This window comes from Aphelocoma coerulescens, chromosome 23 (assembly GCF_041296385.1).
Source record: "Aphelocoma coerulescens isolate FSJ_1873_10779 chromosome 23, UR_Acoe_1.0, whole genome shotgun sequence".
In the NCBI taxonomy this organism is placed as follows: Eukaryota; Metazoa; Chordata; class Aves; order Passeriformes; family Corvidae; genus Aphelocoma; species Aphelocoma coerulescens.
In genome coordinates, this window is record NC_091036.1 from 2,637,002 (window position 1) to 2,655,023 (window position 18,022).

General features: G+C 44.0%; 1 protein-coding gene and 1 non-coding gene across 4 annotated transcripts in view; both read left to right on the top strand.

The window, feature by feature from the left end:
- Nucleotides 1–18,022, top strand: part of PPP1R8 (protein phosphatase 1 regulatory subunit 8) — a 26,152-nt gene continuing 8,130 nt past the window's right edge. For 2 of the 3 annotated variants that reach the window (XM_068994399.1, XM_068994400.1), the window contains exons 1-2: nucleotides 1–106; nucleotides 13,890–13,950. In XM_068994399.1, the coding sequence (XP_068850500.1) occupies nucleotides 51–106; nucleotides 13,890–13,950 (117 nt within the window). In that variant the 5' untranslated portion in view covers nucleotides 1–50. The remainder of the gene's footprint in view (nucleotides 107–13,889; nucleotides 13,951–18,022) is intronic. The other variant, XM_068994401.1, reaches the window with a different exon arrangement.
- On the top strand, nucleotides 17,102–17,266 carry LOC138098182 (small Cajal body-specific RNA 1). Its single transcript, XR_011146562.1, has one exon. It is a non-coding gene; the product is annotated as a small Cajal body-specific RNA 1 (non-coding RNA).

Here is an 18,022-nt window from a genome sequence, read left to right on the forward strand (position 1 = left end):
ATCCCCGCCTCCCATGGTGCCCCGCGCCGGCTGAATGGGGCAGAGCCAAGATGGCGGCGAGCGCGGCCCCGGCGGGCGGCGGGTCCCTGTTCGAGTGCCCGAGCTGGTGAGCGGCGGCCGAGGGGAATGAGGGGTGCGGGGCTGCGCTCCCTGGGGCCGCAGAGTGCTGGCCGGACCGATGGAGTCCGGGCCCGGGCGCGGCCCTGCGGGTACCGCCATCGACAGCATCGGGGGCGGCCCCGGGCCCTCCCCGGTTTGCCGAGGCTTTTCCCAAGAGCTCAGACAGAATATGCGATGTGGTAGAAATTAAATATCCTGCTCAAGGGATGTATCTGGTGCGGGAAATCTGTCAGCTTGAAACTAGCCTGGGGGTTTTATTATCTTGAGTTAAGAAGTCAGGGCTGAGTGAAGTGTTGGAGAAGAAGCGTCGCGACCATGCATTTGGCTGGGTTAGACATGGGAAAGCCCGCGTTGGAAGGGATCCCTGAAAATGTCCTGCCTCGCCCTCCTGCCGGGACTAGAGCTTTGGACCAGGGTATCCTTGTTCGTTTGTGATGCATCAGTGAAGAGATCTTGGCTCTACTGTCTTCTTTGGGTGCCAGAGCATTGGGATGGCTTGATTGTATTTTAAATCGCACAGGCACACCACTACACCTGAGAACTAGAGCAGTTTTGTGGTCCAGCCCTGCCTGTCCCTGCAGAGCCCGGGCTGTCCCTGCACACTCAGCTGTGTTATGCCTCTCAGTGCTTTGTGGTAGTGCTCAGTGCACGAGTGCGTTTTAATTTAGACCTGGTTTATAAGTGCCTCCTTTAGTTAGTACAGCCATTTAACTCTCTCATGGAAAAGAAATCGTCATTATTTTAGGGTCTTTTTTGTGCTGAATATACACAATAATAAACATCTACATGAGACAGGATGGTGTTCCGTAAGATGATGACACAATTGACTAGATAAAGCCAAAAATTATTCTGGGTATTCAACTTGAAATTTAAAGTATCATCTATTTTACTTTTTTCCTAGTGTTTTTGCACAACAGTAATCACAATATGTGTTATATTCCCTGGTAAATTGGAATTACTTGTACCTTTGAAAGCTGTAGATGGAGTAGCTGGGGAAGTACAGCTTGTGAAATGCTCAGTCTCAGCGGCTTGCATGCTACTGCAGAAGAATTCGTAAAGAAATCCCATCTGGAAGGGAGAACTGTAACACCGGTAACTGTGAGGGCCTCTTCAGGTACCTGTTTTATGTCTTTAGCTGCAGCAGGGCAGGGTCTGACAGAGAGAGTTTTCCTGTGTTCCTGCCCTGGTTTGGTTCTGAAGCACAATCTTGTGCTGGATGAGAAATGAGGTTGGATCTGGGAGATGATCCAAACCCAGGAGTAAGGGGAGTGTGTTTGGGTGCCAGGTCCTGTTCTGTTCTCACATTTTTAAGATTTTTTTGTAATTCACTTATTGCGACCTGAATGTCCTTTTATAGTAATATTCCAAAATTGTTCTTGGGTACAGCAAAGTTCCTGTCTGGACTCTCTCCTTATACATTGTAAGGAAACTTTTCATTTTCTCTTGGACTCAGTTGTATGTTTGTACATTGTAATGGTTTTAGGGACCAAGTTGGGCCATTTGTGTGTTTGTACCTGTGAAGTAAAAGAGTGCCTGATACAGTTTGATCTTGGCCAGTTGGCACGTGCAGACATGGCAGCTAATACCAGGGGAAAGCTTTGTGTTTTTCCTTCATGCTCCTTTTGAAACCCAAAAGCTGTTGTTTCATAAGAGTAAAAATAAAAGAGTGAACTAGCAGGGAGCCAGTCTGGAGAGCTTCCAGTCACAGTGTTTGTGTTCTGCTGAATAGTGAACCCAAAATGGGAAGTGTTGGGTGATGCTGGCTGTTGATAACCATGGCCTCATCCTGTAGAAGTGAGGAGCGCTCCTACCAGGTAGATTTATTTATTTATGGTTATTTTTCTGTTCTGCAAAACAAGTAGACTATATTTCACACTAAAGCTCTGGATGCCTTCTGCTGACATCTACTGAGCTGCAGATTCCAGCTCATGGTTTTAAAGTATTTGTTCCTTTCAGAGCCAACTGAAGAGTGCACAGGTATAATGTGGAATCAGTGATGGGCCTTTCCCAGGTAGGATTCTCCAGAGTGGAGGTGGTTTGCAGTAGCAGGTGCCAATAGTGGTGTTACTCAAAGCTCTGACTTAAAAGGGTGTAAAGGGTATCCTTGTAGGAAGCTTGGTCTTGCACAAGCACCAAAAAGTCTCCTGTAGAGGCAGCATTGTAGGGCTTCATTCCAAGAGCTTTGGGTGACCAAAAGCATGGAGTTGCAGAGAGTCTTCACAGTCAGAACCAGATTCTTCTGTACTGAATTGTCTTCAGCCTCATCGACCTTTATTAAAATCAAAATCACAGTCTTTACCTATCTATTTGTTTTCCTGCTTCTAAGGAAAGCTGGCTGGGGCCTGTGAACACCAATCATGTGAGAAATACATCTCAGATATAATCAAAAGGAGTAGCTTTTTTCCTTGCCTTTAAGTTATTGCCCATGCTTTTGAAATTTGCTTCCATCATTGTACCTGTTCTTCCATAACTTGGATAGTATTTGAGAAAAGACTTCTGCACTGAAATTCCCAGTTTTCTTCAGTTTTAAGTTGTGGCTTCGATTTAGTTTTGTGCTGTTATAGGTTACTTCTTCATAATCCATAAAATATTTATTATTTCTTTCCTTGTGTTTCCAGCAGCTAAACTTGCTTAAGACAGATGAAAAACAGTGGTTGCCATCTGAATAGTGCTTGCTGATGCCAGAATGTGTTTATGCATGTACTGTAACTCCTCTGTACACGTTAGCGAAGATTTAGGCTGTGCGTTTACAGTTGGAATAAAGATGGTGCCCGTACTTCCTGTAGATTCAAATGTAGCTATACCATGAGATGAGAAAATGTCTTTAGATAGCAATTACACATCTTTGTTTGATTAAGACTTTTGCAAACCTTCTGAGCTGGTTTTAGGGAGTAAAAGTGATTTTTTCTGAGGTACAGAGCATCTGGTGTATAGTTTCAAAGTGACCATCAGATGTTTAATGGATACTGCCTGCCTGTACTTTTGTCCTAATGGAACTTGTGTTCGGAACTGTGACTCTTTCTTTACTCTGTCTTGACACACCAGTAGTGGGGATGTCACGTTTGTCCTGGAATGGACATACATTAGAAATAGTTTGTTTGAAGGCAGCAATTCTTTCTCGTTAGTTTCTTTGGCCAAGAACTGGCTATTCCTGACAATGCTTTTACACAGATTTCTGGAGAGTGTGAGCTCCAGACTTCTGCAAATTCCACCCTGTCCTTGAAGTTGGACATGAAGGTATGTACAGTAGTCACAGAGGCCAAGATTTTTAGGAAGTGGCTAAATTTAGGTTCTGAGTCCACATTTAGAAACCCAAATAATTGACCTAATTTTAAGCTAACACAATAGAATTATGGCTGTCCTGTCTATGTCCTTAATAGCAACAACTCAAAATTTCTTGTAGTGACTTACTTCAGTCAGGCTGCTCAGTTTCAGCTGGATTTAGATATTGTAACCCTGTTGGGCATGTCAGCATTGAATCTGCCCTGTGGAAGAGATCCTGATTTGTAAAACTTCAGATCTCTTCCTTGGCACATTCCAAAGTGTTAATGGCCTTGTCCTTCTTTTCCAAAATGGTTTTTCTTTGTTACATGGGTACGGCCTGGCCTGTGGAGCATGAGGTGAAGAAAGCAAGGAAACACAATTTTCTGTTTCTAGTGCAGAAGAAAGATTTCTTTGCTTGTGGGTATTTAAATGTTTTTAAAACCTGTGCTGAAACTTGGTTTTGTTCAGTGGTATCCCTTGTAAATATTTAATTGCTGATCATTGTAAGCAGTTGATGTCTTCTATAAGGCCAGCTAATCCATGCATGCAGCTGCTGTGGGAAGTCTCCAGCGTCACCATGTCCAGCTGCTCAGGCGTGTAGGGAAGGGACTAATTATTCAAAGCAGGGAAGCAGAGGTGCTGTGTCTGCGAAAGGCTGTCAGATGGACCATCTCTCTTCAAGACTGTTTCTCACAGGACACACAGGAAATGATCATTTTAAGACGCAGTGGAGGATTCATACAAGAGCCATGCATTTATAAAGAATTGACTTTGAAGAGTTGAATAGTCTGTGGGCCGACCCTATTAGTATTGGGTTTTTTTATTAATTACCTTGACAAAAGTGACCACAATACTTGTTAGTGACATAAGTGTGATCAGCATAGAGACCAGAGACTTATCCAATCTTTTTGGTATAATATGAAGACCAGGACAGTAAAAACAAGATAAAATGCAGAAGTGTATAGTGGAAAATGGAGACTAAGAACCAGAACTTCTTGAAGACAGAAAATAACCGTTCAGTAGTAAAAGGACCCAAGTTTATATTCAGAAATAAAAGAACAGATACACAAGTATATAGTCTAAGCACAGGGTGACCATCAGTCACCAGTAATACACAACTGTTCAAAAACCAATGAAAACACTACTACTGTACCTGATGGATAATAATTTGGGGCAGTCCCAAGCACATATACAGGCTGGGTGGAGAATGGATGGAGAGCAGCCCTTAGAAGGACTTGGGGGTGTTGCTTGATGAGAAGCTCAACATGCCCCACCCATGTGTGCTGGCACCCAGAACCATCCCACTGTGTCCTGGGCGCATCCCCCAGCGTAGGCAGCAGGGGAGGAGAGATTCTGCCCCTCCATCCTGCTCAGGTGAGACCCCACCTGCAGAGCTGCCTCCAGCACTGGCATCCCAGCACAGGACATGGAGCTGTAGGAGCAAGTCCAGAGGAGCCCATGGAGATGCTGCAAGGTCTGAAACCCCACTGCTCTGGAGCCAGGCTGGGAGAGCTGGTGGTGTTCACTTGAAGAGAAGGCTGCAGGGAGACCTCAGAGCCCCTTCCAATGCCTAAGGGGGAACTTTGGACAAGGGATGGAGGGACAGGACAAGGAAGAATGTCTTCCCACTGCTAGAGGGCAGGGTTAGATAGGATTTTGGTAAGGAATTCTTCCCCGTGAGAGTGGTGAGGCCCTGGCACGGGCTACCTAGAGAAGCTGCAGCTGCCCCATCCCTGGAAATGTCCAAGGCCAGGTTGGATGGGGCTTGGAGCAACCTGGGCTAGTCCCTGCCCATGGCAGGGGGTGGGACTGGATGATCTTTAAGGTCCCTTTCAACCCAAACCATTCTGGGATTCTGCGTGTGAGCTAGAGAAGTGTCACTGCTGTTGTAAAAGATGCTCATGACAATGCATAGTCTTGTGTTACTTATACTTAATGAAGCTTACCTTTACTTTTAAAAGGGAATATTTTTTGTAACTGAAGGGAAAGAATAAGAATAATTATGTGATAAAAAAATTATATGGAAATCCAGCTGTCAGAATACAAATGTCTTCCTGGTAGGCGTAAACCTTACAGTCCTGTCTCCCTCTGATTTCTGCAAGTGAATTACACTTCCAGTATATCTGCTCTCACTCTGGAAATGTAGGAATAATCTTATGAAACAATTATTCCATTGTTGCTCACTACTTAATACTAATTTTCCTATTTAATTCAGTGTAATTTGAATTAATTTTTGATATCATAAAACCTGAAGTTGTCTCTAATAGAATATTTATGGCCTTGCTCTCAATTTAATTTTTTATACAATTTCCAAATTTCACTGTATTCCGTGGAGACTTTGTTCCTCAGTAAGTAACCAAGGGAACCAAAACAAGCTAGTAAAACCTAGTTCTGTGTGGAGCTGCACTGTAACAAGAAAAGGTGCATAGTGCCAAAGTGAAGTTGGGCAAATGCTTTAATCCAAGTGGAATGCTTTGTTCATTCGAAGCAGGCACGTTTCTAATCAGAAATCTTCCTGAAAACACAGTGCAATGTTTGTTTGTTTGTTTGTTTTAAATTCAGGGAAGGTCTGTAATCATCCAGTCTGAACCATAGGCTTTTTAAACTGTGTTTCTTACAATTGGAAGTTTAGTGGAGAATGATGCTTCTAAGAGCAGAGGAAATTGTCACCTAATCCAGTTCCAGTGCTGGGTTGGGCTCAGTTCCTGTGGTGTGTGTTGTGCTTTGAAAAGGGCACATCACTCATTTCCATTAGTGGTGCACATGATGAGCAACGGCTTTGTGATCAACGAATATCTTGGTAAGAGGAGAATTTTATTTATTCTGATTTCTTTTTATAGAAAAGAGCATAAAACCCGCTGAAATCTTTGAAAACAACAGCTTAGAGGGTTTCCTGTCACAGTGTGGTAGTGACCAGTAACTTATGCATGTCTGAAGTATTCCGTCCTCTTGTGTGCACTCTGGGCTTTGGCCATCAGGCACAAAGGGATTTGAGGAGCTGAAGGCTCTGTCTGGGTGATCGTGTATAACATTAAAACCAGACCTAGTCTCCACAAATGTTGTAAGTTTCCTTTGTTAAACTAAAATTTTATCCCATCACACTGAGTGACAGTGCAAGTGATGTAAGTATTGGAAAAGACACTCAGATCCAGAACTGGTTTTTGATCCAGGGCTCCTTGCTTCTTGTGTTTCACATGACAATGTATACTCTAGTTTTGCCCTGCTCATTGAGGGGACAAAGAGAATGGATACTTACCATGTTTTTTCCAAGCTTTTGAAGATATGTTCTCCATTATTTTTTTCTCTCTTGCCATCCATGAAGCCATCCATCCTGGTTATCACCTTAGCATCTCCTTCTTCACAAGAGAACAAGAGCTAATACAGCGTTAATGATGTTAAAATGTTACGCATTTATAGTTTCTTCCTTCTGATATCATTGCTGTGTCAGCTGTTGAGGAGTGTTCCCCTGATTCCTTCTGAACACAGTCACATGGCTCTGGATCTTTCCTGAGTGGCAGTAAGGAGCCTGGAACTTCTATTGTGTTTGTGTGGTTCAGGTGGTGTATTCTAGCATGGATTCAGCAGTGCCAAATCCCAACTGCTTGAGGATGTTATCTCGAGCAGTAGTTCAGTATCATGAGATTCATTTGTAGCATTTGAATCTGACTTGAGTTTCCCACCTAACTGTTGTCATAAGTGATTTTCCTCATTTGTTTGTTAGCTCTGTCCTTTCAGACTGCATATAAAGAAACCAGAGCCCTCACAGAGCCCTCCTTTTTCCTGACTCAAAAGTAATTTGCATTCTCCTGCTGGTCTAGTCTTTCCCCATCACACCTTAATTTCCACAGGACCATTTCATGATTTGGTCAAAAGCTTTTTTAAAAAACAACAGTATAGAAACCTTGTTTACATCCTCCTGTTTGTCTTCAGTAATTCTGGTAGATTCATAGTGATGCCTTTTCTTGGTCCTAAAATCAAGAGTCAAACATGGTTAGAAGGGAAAAAGGGATTTTACCTTGGTATTTATTTTAAGGATCTTTAGGTGGACACGTCCAGGTCGAATGCACCAAAATGCACACCACAATGCACCCCCAAAAGATCTGGTATACATTATAGGTCTTACTAATTAGCATATCTATCAAAGATTCCCCAATGAGAAGCTTGAATGAGCCCCCCTCCCCAAGGAGCCTTCCCCTGGATGGTTCTATCTGAGTTTACAGAATGTGTTCTGGAGAGGACCTTGGGGTCTGGGGCACACTATCCTCTACCTCCGAAGCTTCTAAAATGTTTAGTCTCCTAGCTGAACAAACAAGTCCAAGAATGTAGGCAAAAAGCACTAAGAATACAGAAGTTGTAACAAGGTATAACAGGGGTGTAAAAGCAAAGGCAAAAAAATCATCATGGCATGAGTAGAATCCCAGAATGGTTTGGGTTGGAAGGGACCCCGAAGTTCGTCTTACTCCACCCCCTGTCATGGGCAGGGACACCTTCCACTATCCCAGGTTGCTCCAAGCCCCGTCTAACCTGGCCTTGGACACTTCCAGGGATCCAGGGGCAGCCACAGCTTCTCTGGGCAACCTGTGCCAGGGGCCCTACCACCCTCACAGGGAACAGTTTTCTCCTTATATCTAGTCTAACCCTGCCCTCCTTCAGCCTAAGGCCATTCAAAACCCATGTGAATTCCTTTTCTCAAGTATTATTTTTAAGTATTATCTTAATCAGAGATACAGGAAGCTGTACTAGAGATACTTAGCCCAGGCTGCTCTTCAGTCTGGAAAGGAACAGCTGAGAGAGGTGTTGGGTGTCTTGAATAGTGAGCTGAGGTTCTGCCAGAAATGCGTTTCCTGTCCTTTTGAGGAGAAGGACAAGAGTTTGCAAAATGAAATTAATAGCAAGCAGATCTGTGCCCAAATAGTGGAGAAGGTGCTTCAGCTATCACTAGACGATCTATGAAATTATTTGTGTAAAATTCTGTGAATGCATCGTTTATGTGGGTTCTTAAAGCAGTTCAGTTACGTGGCTGTTTAAGTGGTTGGCAAGCATGGCTCAGGAAGTCTTTGAGTTGGTAACTGATGGAAACTGGGAGAGTTTCCTTGTGTGAGGCACCTGATACTGGTTACTGAAGGCAGTTTTTATTTTGCAGAAGGTTCCTTGCTCTGGGTTTGTCACTTTCATCTGCTTGATACAATTCCACAAGAATGTGAAAGATAAGGAAAGTTCTTGGCACCACACAGCAGCAGTACTGCCCTCCTGATTGAATAGTGCTTACCTTTTCTAGGAGAAATGGTGTTGAGAAACATGAATACAGGATTATGGGCCACTTGTAAATAGTTTGCCGCTTGTATGCAGGTTTTGAAGAGTAAAATTTTAATCAAAGTTCATCTTGCAATAAGAAAACAAAAAACGCACACAAAAAAAAAAACCCAGCAAAAACAAACAGCAATAAACCACAAAAAAACAACACCAAAACCTCGACACCCCATTAAAAATATTTAGAGTATGAAAACAGCCCATTTTGTAACTCCCCATCAATTGTACAGATGGGGAACAACAGTTCTGGAGTAGGCGCCAGTCTCGATTCCCTAGTCATTTCTCCTCATCCATGAATATGCCCACTTTCTCTTGCACAAAGTCAACTTACTTGGCTAATAAACATCAGTTTTACCCAAATACCATGTCAGCTCCTTTCCCAGGGCATTTAGCTCTTCTTAAGTAGAACAGAAGCTCATTCAGTGCTTGGTTGTATTCTGTCAAACAAGACGTTCTTCCAGCACAGTCATTGTCATCTTGGGATTTTTACCAGGACTGAAAGGAACAGATTATGTCTTTTCCAAAGCAAGGTCCATCTTGAATCAAAAAATGTTTCTCTGGCTTTTGAAGAACCATCATCCCTGCATATCATCAGTTTCCCAAAGGATAAGAAATGCTGAGTGTTGATGTGCAGACAAGATAGATCACTGCTCTGGGCTGGCTCTTACTCATTTCCTATCTCTGCTGGTTCTGCTCAGCAATGCAACCCCTACAGTGTCCTGAGGAGGGAGCATGGAGAGGCAGGTGCTGATCTCTTTTCCCGGGTATCCAGTGATAGCATGTGTGTGAGGTCACATCTGTAGTGCTGTGTCCAGCTCTGGGCTCTTCAGTACGGGAGAGACAAGGACTCCTGGAGCAGGGCCAGCAGAGGCTGCAGAGATGAGGAAGGGCCTGGAGCATCTCCCTGCCAAGGAAAGGCTGAGAGAGCTGGGGTTGTTCAGCCTTGAGAGGAAACAGCTGAGAGGGGTCCTCAGCCCTGTGTGTCCCTGTCTGCAGGGAGGGCTCCAAGCAGGGCTCAGGCTCTGCTCCATGGGGCCCAGCAATGGCACAAGAGGAACAGGCAGGAACTGATCCCAAGAAGTTCCACCTGGACATGAGGGAGAACCAAGCCCTGGTGCAGTGACCGAGCCCCGGAACAGGCTGCCCAGAGAGGGTTTGGAGTCTCCCTCACTGGAGATATTCCAGAGCCATCTGGACAATCCTGTGGTTGTGCAGGGAGGTGGGACCAGATGATCCACTGTGATCCCTTCCAACCTGAATCAGTCTGTGATTCTGTGACAGCTGCATCAGGGGAGGTCCAGACTGGACATCAGGAGACATCTCTTTACTTGAGAGGGTGGTCAGACACTGAACACATTTCCCAGAGAGCTGGTGGGTGCCCCAGGCCTGTCAGGGTTTAGGAGCATTTGGACGGTGCCTTTAATAACATGCTTTTGGTCAGCCCTGGCCAGGCCGTTGGACTGGCTGATCATTGTAGGTCCATTCCACATGAAATATTCCACCATTTTCTAGGTCAGAACTTGACTTTGCTGTATGTTGTTTCCAGATCACTCCTGAAATACACTTCAAAATTAGCAGCATCAGTTGATATCTGTGTTTCTGATGGACAGTGGTTTAAGCAATAGGTTGCTGAACTGTTAAGTGTAGAAAACTGGTATTTGAGTTCTGTTAGAGTGCCTGGCTGAAGGTGCCTAGAGTTTGCAGTTTGTCACTCCTTTTATCAGTTCTTTACTTTCTGACACTTCTTTGAGTTCCTTGAACTCATTGTTAGAGAAGAAAAGCTCTAGTGTGGTATATCATCTTTTCTCTGATCCAAAGAATTCCTTTAATGATACTGGTAACGCTCATGTTCTTCTTGCCAGTCAGCTCTGTTAATTCTCTGGAAGATTTCACATCTCCCCGGAAGCTTTGGCAATTCAGGAGGCAGTCAGAACATCCCTGTGTCTCAGTCAAACTCACCCAACTAGTGACCATCACAGTCAGTGCATTCGCAGGTGTTATTTTCAGGTCACTTGCAGGATGCTGCCCTGGGGAGGCACTGGGGACTGTGATGCACCATCTGGAAGGTACGGAAGAGCTGCTTGCTTCTCATTTTCAAACACAAGCACTTGTGCTGGAGCCAAGGTGTGATTGGAGAGCATTGCCGTTGGGGCAGTGCTAAGGGCTATTTCTTGTGTGTTCTGTAGAGAGGACAATCTGCTGACCTCAAGTAATTCTTCATCCCTCAGAACAGTGTAGGAAAATTAGTTCAGTGGAGATTTTAGCACATTAGTTAGTGGAAAAGGACTTTTTTCTTTTAACACTGGACATAAGAGGGGAGAAAACTGATCTGCTGTAACAGCATAGGGCCAGCTTTCTAACAAACTTTCTTCTAGGAGATTTTTGCAAGAGATTTCCTTTCATGTTTTACTCCTTGATCCATGAGGTGAGAGGTCTGATGGGGCAGAGCATGTGAAGGGTGACTGATACTTCCAAATCCAGGCATTACTTCTGATATTTGGTTACTCTGGAGCTAATTAGTTTTGAATATAAAACTGGAAAATCTTTCTACTTTTTTCACTAAAAGGCTTTTCAGGTTTCTAACTTGGGCAGCCTGAACTGTCACACTGACTTTAAATATTCCGAAGGAGTTTTCTGTCAGAAATTACTTCTGTGAATTTGTTTTCATGGTATCATAATCAGTATTTACAGCCTTCCTGTGTTCAGTGTTTTGCAAGGATAGGTAGATGGGGGAAATACTGCCTACAAAGGACTCTCAGTTCAAAAGAAGACAGAGTATAGGTAGATTTTTCAAGCACTTTAATTCGTAACTGAAGGCACTACCTTGTAATACTGCTGGGCTTGGTTTATCTGTTCAAAATAAAGTTGAGGGTAAAGGCAGAGTAAAAATAAGAGCAAGGGTGAAACTAAAAGTAGAGGGAGCAATGAAAAAGCAGAGCTGGTATATGGCAAAATATGACCATCAGACAGGATTCAACTGTACTAGAGATCATGGGGGCTCTCCTGTGACCTAACAGGTACAGGGAGGAAGTTGCTAAAATGTGTTAGGACAGGCTGACCATTGAGTATCCAGGAAGAGATCACTGAAAGGAAAAGCAGAGGCCAGACTGAGTAACAAGCGGACTTGGAAAATGAATTTGTTGAAAGGTTTACCTATTTGGAAAGAAAAAAAAAATTGGGGAAGTAGTTGTTTGATCAGAGTAAGGCTGGTGTGTGAAAATTACCAAAAGTTGTGTTGCAGAGTAACCAGAACTTGGCAATTTCAGAGGAAGGGGGGAAAACAAGTTTTCCAGTGCTCAGAGGCGGAAAGAGGGAATACTGAGAAGTGGACAGGAATCCATGAAAGAAACCTGTTGTTCAGTGAACGCTGAGCACTGAGATATGTGCAGGGAGCACAGCAGGAGACAGCAGTGCTTAGGTGTAGCCTGCCTGTAAGTTGCTCAAGCAGTACCTAAGAGGAGGCGCTTCCCTGGCTGTGCTGGAGGGACTTCAACTCATCACACGGACTCAATCCCACCTTTGAGCCCATTTCTGCTTGGTGGTCTGTCCCCCACATCACTGTGATCCCATTTTAGTGGTCAAGTCACCCCTTCAGCAGATTGTGCTGGAGCTTAGCATCCTCTGCTTTTGCTGCTGCTATTTGTTCATCCAAAACAATGAGTCAGTATTAACCATAGACTTGTTAGGGTGGTATATCCACAGTCTTTGAGAAGGGCCCAACAAGAAAACTTGTGGAAGTCCCAAGTGGTCAATTCAGAAAGGGACAGAGAGATCTGGGCAGGCTGGTGTAATGGATTGAAAACAAGAAAGGAAAATGCTTGGGAAAGAAATGAAGCAGAAATAACAGGAGACTGTATTCTTCTATGAAATTATTGAGGGGAGCTGACCTTGCAACACAGAAGAAACCAACAAATGTAAGGCATACCCCAGAAATGTGAACACCTATATTTAACCCCTTCAAGCAACTTCAGCTACCAGTGACCTTTCTTTCTTCTCCAGCCACCCTGAGAACATCACTGCCCATTGTCACTGTTCTCTGGGCTTGCTTCGTGCACTGAGCAGAATGGGAACATGATCTCTGTGGAGTTCCTCAGCTGGGCAGCAGTGCAGCCAAGAACTAGGTCACTGCTGCTTGCCTGGAAAGCTGGTCCAGCCTTAGAGACAAGCAGCAGAGATGTTACCTGTGAGGAAATATTAGAGATGCAGATTCTGAGATATCTAAGCACAAAAAGATCCTTTGCTACCAAGAGCCCAAGGATCCTGTGTGGTGCAGGGCAAGGTATTGGTACCACAGCAGAGTCCTGGGTTTGAGCACTGTAAATGCCCAGTATGTTTCTGGTAGACCCCATGGGTTCACCCGTGTGCTGGCCTTGTCTTGCTGTGATCTGCTGAGTCCCTCGGGCCTCTGAGCTCCCTTTGCACAGGTGGGAATAACACTGCTGGCAGGTGAATCTGCTCCACAGGAGGTGAGCAGGAGCAGTAGGGCTAGGGGAGCTGGTCTGCTGTTTGTGGAATGTGATGGGGGAGGACCATGCTGCCGAAGGGCAGGGGTCCCTGTAGGACTGTAGTCTCTTCTGTGTCACCTGTGTTGGCAGGGAAGTGTGATCATAGGTGAGTGTGGAGGAGCGCTGGCTATTGGCCAGCACTTTTAAAATATTACAGGTGTGCGCAGAGCCCCTTTGAGGTTTTTGCCATTACCAGCCTAGAGGGGAAAGGTGGTAGAAGTTTCTGTTCCTCTCAGCAGCCAAGGGTAGAGATGTGCTATTTTGAGGGTGACATGAGAAAACAGAGTCCTTGAGCAAACAGTCCCAGCCTATCCCCATCTCTAGTTGTTGGTGTCTTGCTGCCTCATATCATGTGCTCTCAGGAGTTGCTCTATTTCTTGTGTAAATCAGATGGTTTTCACCTGGAGAGGTAAAGCTTGACATGCTTCATGTCCTGTTACCTTCAATCTTTAAAACCATTGCATTAAAAGATTAATTGTTGATTAAAATCAACTATTAAAAAAATCTTGGTTTATGTGTTGTCAGAAGAAATCTCCAGGGAGGAAAAGAAAATTAGGGATTTTCATATTTTCCCCAAAATACATCTGCTAACATTGGTGTAGGTTTGGTCTGTAGCTCAAGCAGCTCTAATACTAATAAAATTTTTATTAAATGTTTTGATACTATATTTTTCCTTTCTTTATTTTCCAGGGCAGGGAAACCACCACCTGGCTTACACCTGGATGTAGTCAAAGGAGACAAACTCATTGAGGTATGGAAGTAGGGTTTGGTGGATTTGGTGTATCATGTACATAGGCATCAGCAGTAGAACATTCCCCATCATTTTCCACACTTACTCATAAGTATTTCCTTTCTCTCATGTATTCATTGTCTTCAAATCAGTTTGTTTTGCTCTGAAACAATGAATGAAGTGACTTTTCCCTTGCCTGTCCTTTAATGCAGCCTCGTGCTATGCAGGGCTTCCATCAGTTACACCTCTTCCCTTTGTACGGCCTGTTTTAGAAACCCGTCTGGTCAGTTTATTTTTTATTTTGCATTACAGTCAGCTTAAACAGGCATCCTGTATCTTGCAAGAGTGCTGCTCTGTCCTACAGTATGAAATACAGTTTGATTTTTCGTCCCACATTCAGGATCTGCGAACAGTGTTGTGATCAGCACAGATACAGCGAGTTATTTTTATTACAGCACCACCTCATTCTCTATTTCGTATTTTTTCTTACATTACACTGAAAGTAATAAATAAAGAAAAGTCTCTTTACCATGGTTGACAGAGAGAACCCAAAACAGTGAATATATTTCATCTGTGGGGAGACTCCTAACATGAAGCTGACTGAAAAAGAAATGTTTCTGGGCAGCAAAGCTTTGTAATGAAACTGAATTTAGAAGAAACATAGAGATTTTAGTTATAGGCTAGCTGTGTTGAAATTAGTTAGAATAAGAGTGAGTTTGGGCCTGGCTAGAGTTAATTAAAATAGTTAGTTAAGAAGAGCTGGACCTGAAACGAGTTTTAAGATGTGAGTAACTGATTACTGAATAATTGATCATCTGTCACTTCTATGTTTGTTTAGCTGTGCTTAGAATGAGGAACAGAAACATTGATAAGTTGGTCTAAGGAACAAGGACAATTACAAATTTCCTCCCTCTGTGAGAACTGATCGGAAAGTCATGCAAGAGGAAATTGGAAGGTCACCAAAGTGATTAGTATTGTCAAAACTCAGAGGGGCAAAAAGGTCAAAATGAGGAAGACAAGTTTTACTTTATCCATTTGGAACCACTCCCCAAATAAAAGACCACCGACTCCATTCAGAGCACACACTACGGATGCTTACTGACATTTAAGCTAATTTCCATATGAAGCAGAGAATGGGAGGTGTTAATGTTATAAATATGCATTTGTATTTTGGCTATTCATAATTTCTGTAGATAAATAAGCTCTGTGTTTGCTGTATCTTTGCACTGTGTATCAGGGAGCTATCCCGCGCAGCTGCCCGGCGCTGGAATGAACATACACTTTCTAACTCTAAGCTCTTAGAGAGTCTTTGTCCGTCTCATTTGGGTATCGATACTAGATCCCTACCCATTATTTGGTAAATCAGTAAAGCTGAGCCAACTTTTCGGAACAAAAATTTGGAAAATGAAGAAATCAGAGTTATATCAAGATCTAGACAGCTTAAGATCTTGGCTGGTATTTAGTGTATGCTACCACATGGAACAGTATTAAGTGTTCCTTTTGGCGTCTAGCAGGAGAGATTTACTGTTTGGAATTTGGTTAAGTTACCAGTGTATTTGCAGTGGATAGGAAAGCAGATAGAGATGTCACAAATAGGTGCCTCACAAATAAACTTGTGTTTTTTCAGGCCAGAAATGAGGTTTTTCTTTACAGTCCATTGCTTTTTTGACAGAGTGCTCTTACTCTGGATTTAAAGGCAGAAAACTGACAAAGCCAGTCTTGACGCAAGAGATCTGTGGTCAGCCTTGACTGGAAAGGAGTTAGATAATGCACACAGGTACCCAGGTAGTGCACACGTTCACTGCATCTTCAGAGCAGCTCTTTGGCTCATACCAGGCATGGCTGAGTTGGTTCATACCAGCACTCAGGACACTCTCAGCAGCACTTCCCATCACTTCTCAGACCCCTTGCACTGTGTTTGTCTTCAATAAGGGCCGTGTTCTGCCTCCCCTGCTACTGTTACACATTCAGAATCATGTTCTGAGCTCAGAGAGCTGCAGTAGTATTGTTCCTGAGTTCAGTCATCTCAATGCCATCCTGGCAGCAGCACCTGGGGTAGGGACTGCTCTTGGCACTGAGTTTTCCAGTATCTCTTTCAGGCCATGAATGAGATTTAAGGAGCAAAGCTACACAGCAGTGATTTTGGGGTTTTTGGTATGTGGTAGGTGACCAAGCATAATGCAGCCTTCCCACGTGGGGGATTGATTCTGTGGGGTTTTTCATGTCATGTTTCTTTTGGATTTTTGAGTGTGGACAGAGCTTTAGAATAAAGAGTTCACATGAATGGCTGAATGGCTCCTCAGGTGCCAGGTGAATGTCCATCATGGGAGTCCTGGTCAGGACTGGAAAAAACAGAAAAATGCCACATGGAAGCTGAGGATGCACCACAGGTTTTAGCAATGGATGAGAAAATGTGTTTATAAATTGACAGCCAGGACCATTGTCCTGGTGCTGTCAGGCTCTGAGGCCGTGCTGCCCACAGCTGACAGGCCCAAGCTGGCTCTGTGAGCCTGGTGTCTGTCTGTTTTGGAAAGGTGGGTGGTACAAGCATCCCAATTCCCTTTTCCTACCATCATCTCTTGATAACCTGAAGAGCTGCTCTTCGCTGCCACACAGAGCACTGAGCACTGTTAGCAGCCACTGCCACTCTGCTGTCTGGGTACTCGGAGGTTCAGTGGAGGGTGGGATCACACAGAGGTTGGGGAGTGCCTGTGGAGCTGTGTTTTACCTGCTGCTGTTGGCTGTCAGCGTTGCCAAGCTTGGTGAGGCACAGCTCGCCTGCCCTCAGCGTGCCAGGCTGGCTTGGCGCAGGACCTGTGTGTGCCACAGACGCCTGGTTGGCTGCCACCGTTGGGGCTGTGAGACACCGTGGGAAGAGCTGGCTCTGTGGGCAGCTCTGGCAGGCTGTTCCATGGAGCACACACACCTGCCTGCATAGCTGCATTGTGGCCTTGCACTGTGTACAGGTGATGGCTTTAATCCTCTAGTCTGTGGTGGTTACCTAAAACAAGTTCCTGTGTGTATGCGTGGCAAGTGTGCAGCAATGAACAGAACCTGGATGTGACCCTTGTGTTTCCCTGTTTAATACAGGTGGCAGAGAGATTTTCAGTTTTGTCTTTTCTGGTAGCCAGCAGAAACCAAGGAAGACCATTGTTAAATCCTGTGGGTTACTGAGCACTTGATACTAACCGAGCCATCAGTGTCCCAGCCTCGTGCAGAGGCCTGAGGGTCACCCTGTGATCGCTGGGTCTGCAAAGTGCAACAGCAAAACAAGCCATGCAGTGTTTAAGCTCAGTGTGTGAAGGAAGACACTGGGTTATAGCTCAGAGGCACAGAACATTTTGGAAACATTATCTTGAATTAAAGGCAATAAAATTATTTTCTCTGTTGATGATTTGTTGCAGTATTTCCATGAATTTGTGTCTTTGCGAAATCTCTTGGAAGTGCTGCCCAGTCAGGGCAGTATTGTTTATGTGTAACAGGTGCAAATCAAAACTTAAAGAATGCTTTTGATTTCAGTTGTGGGCAAGAATGAGAAATAGTTTGATCAATTTTTATGGTAATTGAAATTGTGAGGTAACTGCTTGCAGAGCTGAGCACTGTGGAGGAATAAATCAGCTTCCAGGTGTTATCAGAGCTGTGTTTATATAGGACTTACTTTCAAATTTGCAATAAAAGGAAAAGTTAATACTCATCTTCTTTACAGTGTGGAATCACAGAATTCACTAGTGCAAAGGTGTTGAGCGTGAGAAGAGTCAGAGTGCTAAACTGAATGAGTAAGGAACTCCAGATTATGGGATATAAATCCATTGCTGGGAAAGTAAATCCCCTAGGATTTAATTAATAAAACCTAACCAGGGCTCCTCAAAAGATTTGATGTAACAAACAGTTATGGTGTTCATGGATCAACAGCTGGATGAAACAACTCTAATCTTAAGGGAAAATACCAGTAAGACGCATGGATTGATGGTTAAGAAATGCAAGGAAAAGCCTCATAAAGGCACACTGATGTCTAGAGCATACAGGGAGGAAGTGGAGGGGTCTATTTACAGGTGGAATAAAAAAGGAAATAAAATTAAAACAGAAAGGATTG